The sequence below is a fragment of the Aquarana catesbeiana genome, linkage group LG05 (assembly GCF_042186555.1).
Source record: "Aquarana catesbeiana isolate 2022-GZ linkage group LG05, ASM4218655v1, whole genome shotgun sequence".
Lineage (NCBI taxonomy): Eukaryota > Metazoa > Chordata > Amphibia > Anura > Ranidae > Aquarana > Aquarana catesbeiana.
Window position 1 is genome coordinate 159,688,669 of NC_133328.1, and position 12,569 is coordinate 159,701,237.

The following is a 12,569-nucleotide window of genomic DNA, read 5'->3' on the forward strand; positions in this document are numbered from 1 at the left end:
CTCACACAAATACATTTTCATAAAGAGAGGCCAGCATACGGTATTTCTTACATGACAACTTTCCTTAAAGTGGTTAGATAGAGGTTAAGAATTAGGGGGTGCTTTACTGTTAGTGACAAATTGCAAAGTCAGTGACTTAAAAGCAAACTTTGTAAAATGCACCTATTTTCAACTCTAAAAGTGTCAGACCGAAAAGGACCACTGCTGGGCTGCTAGTGCTGAAATCTAACACAGAAAGAGTAGAGCTGATGTGTCTTTGATTTTAAATGGCTCAGTCAAAGATCTTGTTGACTTTGTGCAAAGAAGAATTTCTCCCATGAAAGCGTGCCGGTACTTTGCATTTTCTAGTAACAGGGAATATGACTCCATAACAGATGTGTTTCTTGTTTTTCCTATTTGCCCTGCTGTGACTAGATTGTGGATTACTCATGGACGTGAAAATACCACGCTGTCCCTGGGTCTACAACCCACTGTGGCCAGTGTACTCCACAGCCTTCTCATATGATATGAGGCAATATAAAACATGGTATTCTATTTCCGCATACTTAGTTCTGCCAAACTCCATTTCCTATTATATCTCAAAATTCCTTTGATATCTGAAAGGGGGCAATTAAAGTGGCTGTAAAGGCAGGTGGTTTTTTATCTTAATGCATTTTTGCACTGTTTCTGCAGCAGCCCCTCTCAGTCCTCCTAATACTTACCTAAGCCCCATCTCGATCCAGTGATGTTGCACAATAGACTCGGCTGTACGGGACTCTCCCTCATGATTGCCTGAGACACAGCATTGGCTCCAGCTGCTGTCAATAAAAGTCAGTAAGCCAATGAAGAGAGAGGGAGCGGGGCAAAGATGCGGTTCCGTGTCTGAATGGACATACAGAGCAGTGACTCGGCTTGGGTGTGATGTGGAAATATTGAAATTAACATTTATATCAAGGAGCTTCAAGGGAACCGTTGTGAGGACTTTCTAATTAAATTACCATGCCCCATTTTATGTATGTATATATATATATATATATATATATATATATATATATATATATAAATAATGTGTGTGTATGTATATGTATGGTAAAGGATTAGCATCAAATGTAGAGCTTGAAGGACACCGCCACTCACTGGTTCTTCTTTTTAAGGGTTTTGTTTGCCCATTTTTATTAAAAGAATGTTCAACAAACAAAGATCCTTCCAAAAATTACACCCCGGAAACCTGTAGGGGGCCCAATTCTACTGCACCTATCCCCTCTTCTGTGTCTGTCATACCATTCATCTTCCTGTATTTTTTAAGATTAAGAGCAACCACGTCATCTTGACCATCAGGTCTTCCCTTTTTTTTGTTGTTACCCATGGTAACCAAAACATTTACCATTGCACTCTTACCATGCACTTTTCCTCATTGTCCGAAGTATCGCCACATTTATCAGAACTCTTTTCACCAGTGTTCTGCAAGGCAGTGTCTGGAGGAGAACCGCACAAAGTGGAGTGGTTGTCTACCATGGCAACGTCACTAACCACCAACTCCACTGCCACATGATGCTCCTCCAGCGACTGTCCTGATACCTGATCCTCACTATCCAATTTCACCTTTGGATTGATGACCCCAAACACATCACAGGTACTTGTGCCCTCTGGCACTTCCACTCAGATTTTTGTCCTGTCCAACAGTACTCCAGAGTGCCTCTTATACACAACCTCTGTATGACATCAGCATTAGTCAACTCAATACCAGTATGATCATACTCCTCAGTAAGTTTCACATCATCACATTCAATTTTGACACTTGCCTCCCCACTGGACAGGGCACTGCAGTGAGGCAAGTCCTTTTCTGCACCAACAGTGGCTCTCCCTTCTGGGATCACTTCCACTTCAGTGTGAGCAACCACACCATCAGTCTTTCCCATGAGTTTAACAGCAACAGGCTTACCCATCAGTGTAACAGGTCTTGCCATGTTCACTTGAGTACGTTGACTTTCTTGTACTGCACTTCCACTGGCCTACTCCCTCTGGTGGCCACGGGATGAAACAGTAGGCACAGCATGAATTTCCTCTCTGTTGGCAGGGGTGACTGCAAATATTTTAACACAGGAATCCTGGCTTGCAGGCGAAGATTTAAGCCCAGCAACAATATCAGCAGCTGTATTCCACAAGCTGGGACAAGAAAAGATCCCATGCCCCAGTTGACCACATTCCTGGCATAGTACTTGGTGACTTAATCCTGTTGCTAAGGGAGCTGGCACTCTCCCAACATGCAGAATCTCACTTGTACCTCTATGGGCATGGTGGGATACTTCTTCCCTGTAGCTCCTCCTTCCCATTGGCACATTTTCTCCTGTTGCTAACAGAAACGGTGCTCTCACAGCTGCACCTGGCTGGCTCTCCCACACACGTAGACTTCTCTCTCTATGAAGCGGTGTTGCTTTAAACTTGCCACGATACTCTGTAGGCAATAGCTTTGTCTTGCGTTCCTGACATCATAGGCGTTGCTATGGGCAACTGCACTCCTCTCACACTTCTGGCATGCCTGTTGCTCACTCCTGGCACTCTCAGACCTTTGCTTTGCTAGGTAGCTTTGCACTGGAGCCTGGAAAAAAGGGCACTTGGAGACTGCATGCCCCCACTCACTGCACTGCAAACAGTGCACTTGGCTCTTAACAGGGCCTCCCCAATTGCATTCTCTTGTAAGCTTGGGACTTCTTACATTAATAGCTGGCCTGCTTGCACCAGCATTGCCAGGGGCAACAACAGACACTTTTGCACCAACATCTTCATTCAAAATTTTAGCCACAACTCCGCTGTGGCTCCTCCTTGCTGCAAACACACTTTCTCCGGTTGCTATGGGAGACCACATTCTCCCAATTGACTTTTTCCAGTGCTCTCTCAATTCGATTGATCCTAGGAAATTGTCGTAATCATCTCGCTTATGACCCATCCATCGGTACACCTCCTGGTACTCCTCCGTCAGAAACGGTTACACCAATACAGCCCAGTGACCTTTGGGCCATCCTCTGTAGGAAGCAGTTATCTCAAACTCACCCAAAAATTCTTCCACATGTTCAAAAGGCAACATAGGCTGTATGAAGTCAGCAGCACAGATGTCTTCTGCGTTGCCATGGGCAACCACACCCATCTGCTCACTCCTTGCACTGAGTGATGGTTTCCCAGACACAGATGCAGACTTTGGTCAGAACTATGGTCAGGTTACTACTAAAAGCCCACCACACACCTGACCAATCAGTATGCTGGCTGTTTTCAAAATCAGGACCCAGGACTATGTTGTCTTCATAGTGAATAATTTACACTATTGTCTTTGGAGTGAGGAGCAAACATTGTGTCTCCAGCTGATCATAAGTCCCTGAAATGCTAATTTAGGCTAAGATCAAAGCGGGCTGACTGTTTTAAATCAAGAGATAGACTTAACAAAGGTAATTATTTTTCAGACAGAGAGGCACCGGAGAGAGTCTAATGCTTATGTGAGAAGCATGATAGCCAACTAGGATTGAATTTCAGCCAATCAGGATTCAATGCCAAATTTGAACCAATTACATTAGTCCATTGGTGTGATTGGTAGGGATGGGTAGAGAGGGAACATATAAATCAAAGCTGCCAGGGATGCGCTCTCTCTTAGGCTCACGTTCTAAACGAAGCATGGTCACATAAGGGCTGTCTATGTAATGTATCCGTATTATCTTATTTCTCTTTTCTCTAACTTTTTCTATCCTAGGATTTGCCTTAATACCTTGATAGTATGTGTATGTCAATTGTAACCATATCTCCTTTTTACATTAATTATCTTTTTAGACTGGCAACACTGTACTTGCACCGATTATTCTAACGTTTCTTTTCTGTATAAATAAATTAGATCTTTGTATTTTAGCACCATTATCATTCCTTATTGATTTCATGGGTTGTAGCTGCAACCACATTGGTTGATACATATATAGATAAAAGGTTTTAATCACTTATGTTATGTATCATTAAGCGTTTAAGTGAGGTAGGTAAAAATCACCATAACAGGTGCCCCCATAGCAAGCTACTTGCCATCAGCCACTCGGCAGGAGGAAGGGGTCAGGAGTGCCCACGAAGGACCCGAGAGGAGAAGATCTGGGCTGCTCTGTGCAAAACCATTGCACAGAGCAGGAAGTATAAAATCTAGAATACAATAAGCAGCAGGCACTGTATTATCTTTCCAAACTGTGGGAAATATTGAAAATTGTTTAGTATGATTATTATGTCTTCACAATTAAAGCAACCTAAAGGACATCATCACTGTTTAATATGTTAGCAATTTAAAAAAAAATGCTGAGAGTATGGCAGTGGTAGTATTTGGCCGTTAGCATGAAAACTTAAGTGTAACTTGTTAAGTTTCTCTTACCTTTTCTAACCTAAAAAGTTTCTTCTACCAGAAAAGCACTTCTATATACCTTACCCATCTTCCCACCTAAACATTTATCCAACACCTAAAATAAGGCCTTACATCTTAAAGTAGAATTAAAGGCATTTTTTTCATTTTGGATAGCATACGGGACAGTTATAGCCCCTGCCAGTTTTTTTGCCATCTGTGTCTCATTGGGGAGATTTCACTTAACTTTCTGTCCCATAGCCAAAACAGGAAGTGAGGGAAAATCCCTCCAAAGTGAGGGAATCACTTGTCACCGGTGTCACCGGAACTAGTGTCCCCATTGGAACACTGGATGATTTCTCCTCCATTTCTGTTCTGAAGACAACCAAAAGGGTAGGATTTTCTTTCACGTTTACTCTCTAAAAAAAGGTAAACCAGACAAATAGAGAGCATGAATCTCCCTGATGGAGGGCACATGAAGCAATAAACATCTAACACGTGTTCTAATACCTCTCCCCTATATCCAAAACTAGGAAAAAAAGTTTTACCTTTAGTTAACGAATTTTCCCCATAACATTTAACCCTTAGCAGTTAATAGGTTCCCAGCACTTTCCCAATTCTCTCTCTGACAAGAACATAATCCAGACCTTTGTACTCTTAAAATACAAACTTTAGGTATGTGCATCCTGATGATGTTGTCATTTGAGCTACTGAATAAACTGAGACAATACAACATATAGCCAAATACAGACCTAAAATGTAAAAAAAAAAAAAAAAAAAAAAAAAGGATAAGTAAACAATGCTATAAGCACCATGAAAAGAAAAAAGTGTGTAAGTAGGCATAAATAGATCTTTGTGATTGATTTTTAGATTTAAATATAAACCTTATAAGGTGGGATGAAGGGATGTGATACTTCCTGTTACAGAGAGATATGGGATATCAGCTAACAAAGTCAATAATGGTCAAAACAAATCAAGTAAGTTAAATCCAGTTCCCAGTTTCAGTTGACACCACTAACAAGATAAAAATAATTCTAATCTCATTACCAAGGAAATAACATTATCGAATTACTCAATTTCAGTTGAAAGGCGAAAACTAGCTGGAGAATGGGAGCAATAAAGCAGAATCCCCTTTGCATACCTTGGTAAGATCCATTCCAAGCTTGAGCTGTGAGATAAGGTGGAGGATTACACTACGCTGATCTTCCATGACGCCTAAATCTTCTTCCTCATTATCTTCGGTGTCCGTCAGCTCATCTTCAGCCTCCAGAGGACCAGTCTGCAGAAGAAAAGGAAAAACATACACAGTGCTCTGTTATTGCTTCAAAACTCCAGGAATTTTACAGGAGTATTTCTTAATCTTGATTGTTTTTCTGCCTTTCAGTTGCTTTCAGGAGATATACTGTATAGGTTTTGAAGCTCTATGTATCACAAATCCTTTACGAGGCAAGGCTTAAGATATTTTGTCCACCTGTTATTTTAAAGTCTCCCTTATACTTATCTGACACAAACACGAAAGTTGTCAGATCTAGTGATGAAACAGAACAGGTACGCAGACAGCAAGTCTAGCATTCATTTGTAACATACAAAATGGATCTTGCTTATCGCAACATCAAGCAGGATAAAAACAACGCAATTTGGCTTTTGGATATTTTTCAGTCCATACCTGGTCTTAATCATATCATGCTGCACTACGGGTAACCGTGTCCCAAATACCTTCCACATAACGGTGTAGGGAAACATAAAAATCAGGAACAGATATTTACATTTATTTAAATATAGTTACATAGTTCTTAACAAAATAAAAACCACACGAATGAAGACCTCTGCATTGCACCACTAACCCATTAGCTCCAAATTTGACAGTGGCACATACATAAATGGTGGAGTTACATGGATTTGACTACTTATTGTTCCAAGGATATCCGTTTAAAGCAAGTATACTTCATTCAAGAATAAGTTACCCACATATTTAACCTGACCAGTTTAGCCAACAGGAACCATTTTTACAAAGTGATCCATTAACACAGAAGTTAACCTGGTGCTGATCCAAATGCCATATTTTAACTAAATGTTTGTTTTGTATAATACACAAACATATAAAAACATCTACGGCTTTGAAAGCAATTCCAGGCAACAAGTGAAATGAGCTACCAATTCTGTCCAATAAATACTACAAACACTACCCAATGCCCAAAAGGAGAATGCAGCTGCATCAGAAACGGTCATCAGTGGCTAAGAAAAATTAGATTTTATTTGAATGATCAGTACAAAAAAACATGTTCAAACACTGTAATGAATGCACAATCTATGCCTTTTCTTTTGTATGCTAAAGCCAATTCTTTCCAAAGCCACTGTTAAATGAGGCACAAAATGTTAAGAAATGTAGAGTTTTTCTCCTGTTACTTGTGTAAATTCTCAGTTTACAAATGTACAAACATGTCAAGTAATTGCTTACTATAACATTAATACATCTTCCTTCATTTTTTAAATGTATATTTAAAAAAAAGGTTTTGTGATTTCCAGGGTGCTTATGATACTGGCAAAATTATTGTTGGTAACACTAGCAATATAAAAATTCTTGAAATTTTGAAGCCATGGAATAAACACTTTTTTCCCTGTTTTTTACACAAAAATAAAAAAATAATTTTGGAAAAATTATTGTGTATTTTTGGGAGGCAGTGTTTTGTAATGCTTTCTTACTTGAAGATGCTGCTGGAGAAGAAACACTTTGTGATTATCCAGAAGCAGCAGAAAGTGTGTTTCTGGAATGAGAACTCTAGAGAGAAAAATGTACTTGCCCTTTCATTCTGGTCCTCATCATTTCATTCCATAAAGTATTTATGGGCACCTGTGGCAATTATGTGTTTTGTCATCCTTGTAGCATTTGAAAACGAATATTTCTTCTCACAATATTTGCAAACTGCAACTTTGCTCTCAGCAGAAATTGCACTGTGGAAATGTTTCCAAACTCTAGATGTTGGTCTCACCATTTTACTAAGAGGAGGAAAAGAAAAACCAATGTACTGACCAGACTATGCTGTGATGGTGGGGAACATTAATAGAAATAATTTAAAGGTTATAAAGATAAACTAATTTGTCAGACAAATTTACCCTCTTCCCAGTCAATTAAGGCCTGAGAAGGCAGAAACTATCATCTACTGTATCCCAACAATCGCCCAACTGTAGGAGGTACAAGATGGAGCCCACAAGCAAACTAAACTGGAGCCTTTCCCTTGCAGTCCCTCTAGTGGCAGAAATGCATATTTTTCTTGTTTGAGAGCTGCATTGAGAAGTACAGTGTTACTTGAATTGTATTTTTGGATTTGCTTGTCTTCAGCTGAGAGAACTTGCAATAACTTAAGACTTTACATAAAGTCTCAGAAACCTTTCATTAACCACTTCCCTACCCAGCCATAGACATATGACGTCCTGGGATGGGATCTCCCATCCTGGGTGGATGTCATATGACGTCCTGGGATTCCCGGCCGTCTAGGGGGCGCGCGCGCGCCGCGTTGCTCGGGACCCGGTGCGTGTGCCCGGCGGCCGCGATGTCCGCCGGGCACACGCGATTGCCCGTTAACCGGGCCGGACCGTGGATCTGTGTGTGTAAACACACAGATCCACAGCCTGTTAGGTGAGAGGAGAGCGATCTGTGTTCCCAGAACGAAGGAACACTGATCGGTCTCCTCCCCTTGTACGTCCCCTCCCCCTACAGTTAGAAGCATTCCCTAGGAAACATATTAACCCCTCCCCGCCCCCTAGTGGTTAACCCCTTCACTGCCTGTCACATTTACACAAATCAATGCAATTTTATAGCATTGATCGCTGTATAAATGTGAATGGTCCCAAAAATGTGTCAGAAGTGTCCAATGTGTCCGCAATAATGTCACAGTCACGAAAAAAAAACGCGATCGCCGCTAAAAAAAATATATAAATATATATATTTTTTAAATGCCATAAATCTATCCCGTATTTTGTAGACGCTATAAATTTTGCGCAAACCAATCAATATACGCTTATTGCGATTTTTTTTTACCAAAAATATGTAGAAGGATACGTATCGGCCGAAACTGAGGAAAAAATTAGTTTTTAAAAAAAAAAAATTGGGATATTTATTATAGCAAAAAGTAAAAAATATTGTGTTTTTTTCAAAATTGTCGCTCTTCTTTTGTTTATAGTGCAAAAAATAAAAACCGCAGAGGCGATCAAATACCACCAAAAGAAAGCTCTATTTGTGGGGAAAAAAGGACGTCAATTTTTTTTTGGGTACAACGTTGCACGACCGCGCAATTGTCGTTTAAAATGCGACAGCGCTGAAAACTAAAAATTGGCCAGGGAAGGAAGGGGATGAAAATGCCCTGTATTGAACCGGTTAAAGTGACCCTTCATTCATGTTGTAATGCTTGAAAGCATGATGGAATTTCCCTTTGAATTAAACAGAGTCCTCTGCAAACCTTGATTCTTGCAGTCAAAGGCAGGAGTTGGCTTAGCCAAGCTTGACTTTTACTGGAAATTTGCATAAGATTTCGGCTGCCTGTATCTCTGCATACACTGGTCATTTTGATATGTGTTTTCACTATGGCAACCTCTTAGCTTTATTTATTTCAAAATTTTCTCAGTTTGAGCTACCCATGTCATGACAGGTTTAATTTATTATTTACCTTATCTGGAAAAACATTGTTCAAGTTAGATAAAAAATCATGGTGGGTTAAAATTGGAGGGATCACAATGAGAGGGAGTGCTACTCTTATCTCTCTGGCCAGAATAAAATTTGTACATCTCGAATGGTACCCTAATGCATGCGCGCTACAACACATCACAGTGCGCTGCATCACAGTGGACACATGTAAATCATCTGTTGTGGTGCAGTACGATGAGAAAAAAGTGCTGGCATGGTTTTCCTACATTCAGGTACATTGCTAGCCCATTCTACATGAATAGACTGCCTTAACACAGCACACATTAACAGACAAAAGTGTATTGTGTTGATGTATGTACATTAACGTAAGGCATAGTGTCTTATTATGCAGCACTAGAAATACAAACATGAACTATGTAAAAAAAAAGTCCACTGTCATTGAGCGTAAAGAGTCCATGTTCCAAGAAATGGCATCACCCACAATTCTCCACCGTACACCAACACACCGGGCTTCTTACCGCAGAAAACCAGACAGCTGAATCTCACAGGGTCACAATATGGAGTGAATCCACAGGTTCATATGTAGGATAAAAGAGAAGCAGCTCCTCATAGTGTAGTATGTTAAATCAAGATATTTTATTAAGTAAAAAGCATACAGGATACTCAAATTTGGAGAATTAAAACAAGCATATCAGGAACACAAAAAGTCCTTGGTTATTTGTTTCCAACCATCAAGATGGTCGCGGTCAGTACGTATAGTGTTGTGACGTCAGATCTCCAGGCTCCACCCTACGTGGCGTTTCGTCCAGTAAGGAACATCGTCAGGGTCATGGTTAGGAGATCGTCACTTCCTCTATATATAGGCAGGAGGGCGAAATAGAAACGCCTCCTCCTCCTTGTGTTTCAAGCCTCAATATCAGCTGCCAGGAAGTGGACCCACATCCAGTAGAAGTGATGTCACATCACAACCGGAAGTGAGCAACAACTGTGGGAATGTAAACAATCCAACCCACTCATGACAGCCATACAAAGGAAATCCCAAACAGGAACTATAAACACTTCACTGTTCTGATTTCTAGAACTGGGCTTGAAAATAGAAAACCGGGCCACATGGAAAAAAAAAATTTATATATATATCTATATATATAGATATCTATATATCTATATATATAGATATATAGATATCTATATATATAGATATATAGATATATATATAAACAATTTTCCTAAAACATCTTAAAAAACATTGATAATGATTTAAAATCTATGAGACTAGTGCTGCCATCTTGTGGTTGGAAACAAACATTACAACAACAATTATTATAAAATGCAAAGATAAAATAAAAAATATTAGTATAAAATAATAAAAACAGCCTAGGAGTTCAACTATTGTTTATGAAGGCTTTGACATCCCATTCTATGTTCAAGCCATATATCTATAAGATTTTAAAAATCCACCAGGTTTCCATTTTAGAGATCTCTCTCCTGGTGTAACTACCTCTCCAATGGGGGTTAAACTTATCTATAGTCATGAAAGAGGTACCCTTCAGGCTTTTACCATGGCATAACGCATAATGTTTTGACAAGCTATGATTCAAAAAGCCTTTGCAGATATTATCCAAAGGCTCCTTGAGTCTGACCTCTAATTTGCGAATAGTGCGACCTACATAGTGTAGCCCACAAGGACATGTGATCAAGTAGACCACATTCTTGGTCGAACATGTAATGAAGGAATTTAATTGATATGTTTGACCCGTAACATTAGAGCCAAAAGAGAGATACTTTCTCTCTCTAAGACAATTGTTATGGCAAACTTCACACTTTCTACACAAATAGTAACCTTTGAAGTCCCCAAAAAAGCTTGGTCTGATTCAGGGTTTGATTATGTTAGGAGCTACCTGGAGACAGGGGGGCACCTCTATAAGTAACCCTAGAGTGTTCAGGAAGTGTGGGACCTAGTATTCTGTCATTTTTCAAAACATTCCAGTGTTTTTTAAAGATTTTTTTAATGGAGAAATGCTAGTTTGAATAGGTAGTGAAAAAAGAAAAACGAGAAGGGAACTCGTCATCGTTGTTCCTAATCTTAGGTTTTAATAATTCTTCTCTTTCCCTTGAGCCAACATCAGCAATGACCAAATCAAGTTCATTAGCTGCATAACCCTTCTGGAGGAAGCAAGCTTTAAGGAACTCTGCTTCCCTCATACAATCATCTTGAAGGGAGCAATGTCTCCTCAATCTCAGGAATTGTCTAATAGGGACAGATCTGAGCCAAGACTCATGATGACAACTATCCAACCCTATGTAGCCATTCCTGTCTGTATCCTTGAAATAGGTAGAGGTAATAAACCTGCCATCCTGAATTCTAATGTCCAAATCCAAAAAATGGATAGTGGAAGTACTGGCCTCATGCTGGAGAACGATGACTTAAACATTGGCGTTCAACTCGCCAATGAACAGATCCAAAGAGGCTCGATTTCCCTCCCAGAGGAAGAGGATGTCATCTATATAGAGCCCCCAGAAGACCAATTCAGTCCTCCGTTGACCATAGACGACGTCCTTCTCCCACTTGGCCATAAACAAGTTGGCCATACTTGGCGCAAACTTGGCTCTCATTGCCACTCCATGACCTTGCAGATAATACGAGCTGTTAAACCAAAAATAATTGTGGCTTATTGCAAAGTCGAGGAGATGGAGAAGAAATTGTTGCTGCAATAAGTGAATACCAGAGTCTCTCTCTAGATAGCATTTTACAGCCTCTCTACCATGTTGGTGGGAAATGATGGTATACAAAGAAGCCACGTCTGTAGGAGCCATAATGTATCCTTCTTTCCAGGTTATTTGATCCGAAATATTAATATCTTTCATTTCATTATATCTTTCAGGTAGGATGGAGTTTTAGAAATGAGAGGCTGCAAGAAATTAACTATATACCTCTCGATTCTGGAGGTGACCGAATCGATTCTGCTAATTATAGGCCGACCTGGCGGATTCAGAGGATTCTTGCGCACTTTTGGGAGATAATACATCAACCGGAATGCGAGGTGCAACCGGGATCAGACAGAATTTTTCCTTATTCAAAATGCCTCTTTTGAAACCTTTATCCACAATTACCTGAAGCTCTTTCTTATACTTCTGAGTGGGATTATTCCCCAAAGGAAAATAAGTATCCTTATCAGACAAAATACGATTCATCTCCTCTACATAAGCATTACTATCCAGATTGACAATACCGCCCCCCCTTGTCAGCCGGGCGGACCGTAATGTAATTCTTTTAAGAAATTCCAAACCTCTTTTAAAAACTGCAGCTATACGTTTTTTCTTAATAGTTTTTCCAAATCCTTGAATACTAGGTCCCTAAAAACTCCAACTGAAGGAGCTGAATGGCTCGGGGGGTTAAAAAGCGTTCGACAGAGTGGTACGTTGAAACTCTGATGAAACTGTAATCCTATTATGAATGGGATTTGAGATAATATATCTCTCCACAATAAGTTTGCGAATATATTTGTGGATATCCATAAATGTTTCAAACTTGTTCAGGGGGCGGGGAGGGACAAACTTAAGGCCGTGGTTCAATACCACCTTTTCTTCATG

At 39.9% G+C, this 12,569-nt stretch overlaps 1 protein-coding gene across 1 annotated transcript in view; it reads right to left on the reverse strand.

Annotated features, from left to right (window-relative positions):
- The window catches only part of OSBPL10 (oxysterol binding protein like 10), a 706,762-nt gene that overhangs the window by 176,631 nt on the left and 517,562 nt on the right, over positions 1-12,569 (reverse strand). The window contains exon 7 of the mRNA XM_073630290.1: positions 5,478-5,615. Coding sequence (XP_073486391.1) covers positions 5,478-5,615 — 138 coding nt within the window. The remainder of the gene's footprint in view (positions 1-5,477; positions 5,616-12,569) is intronic.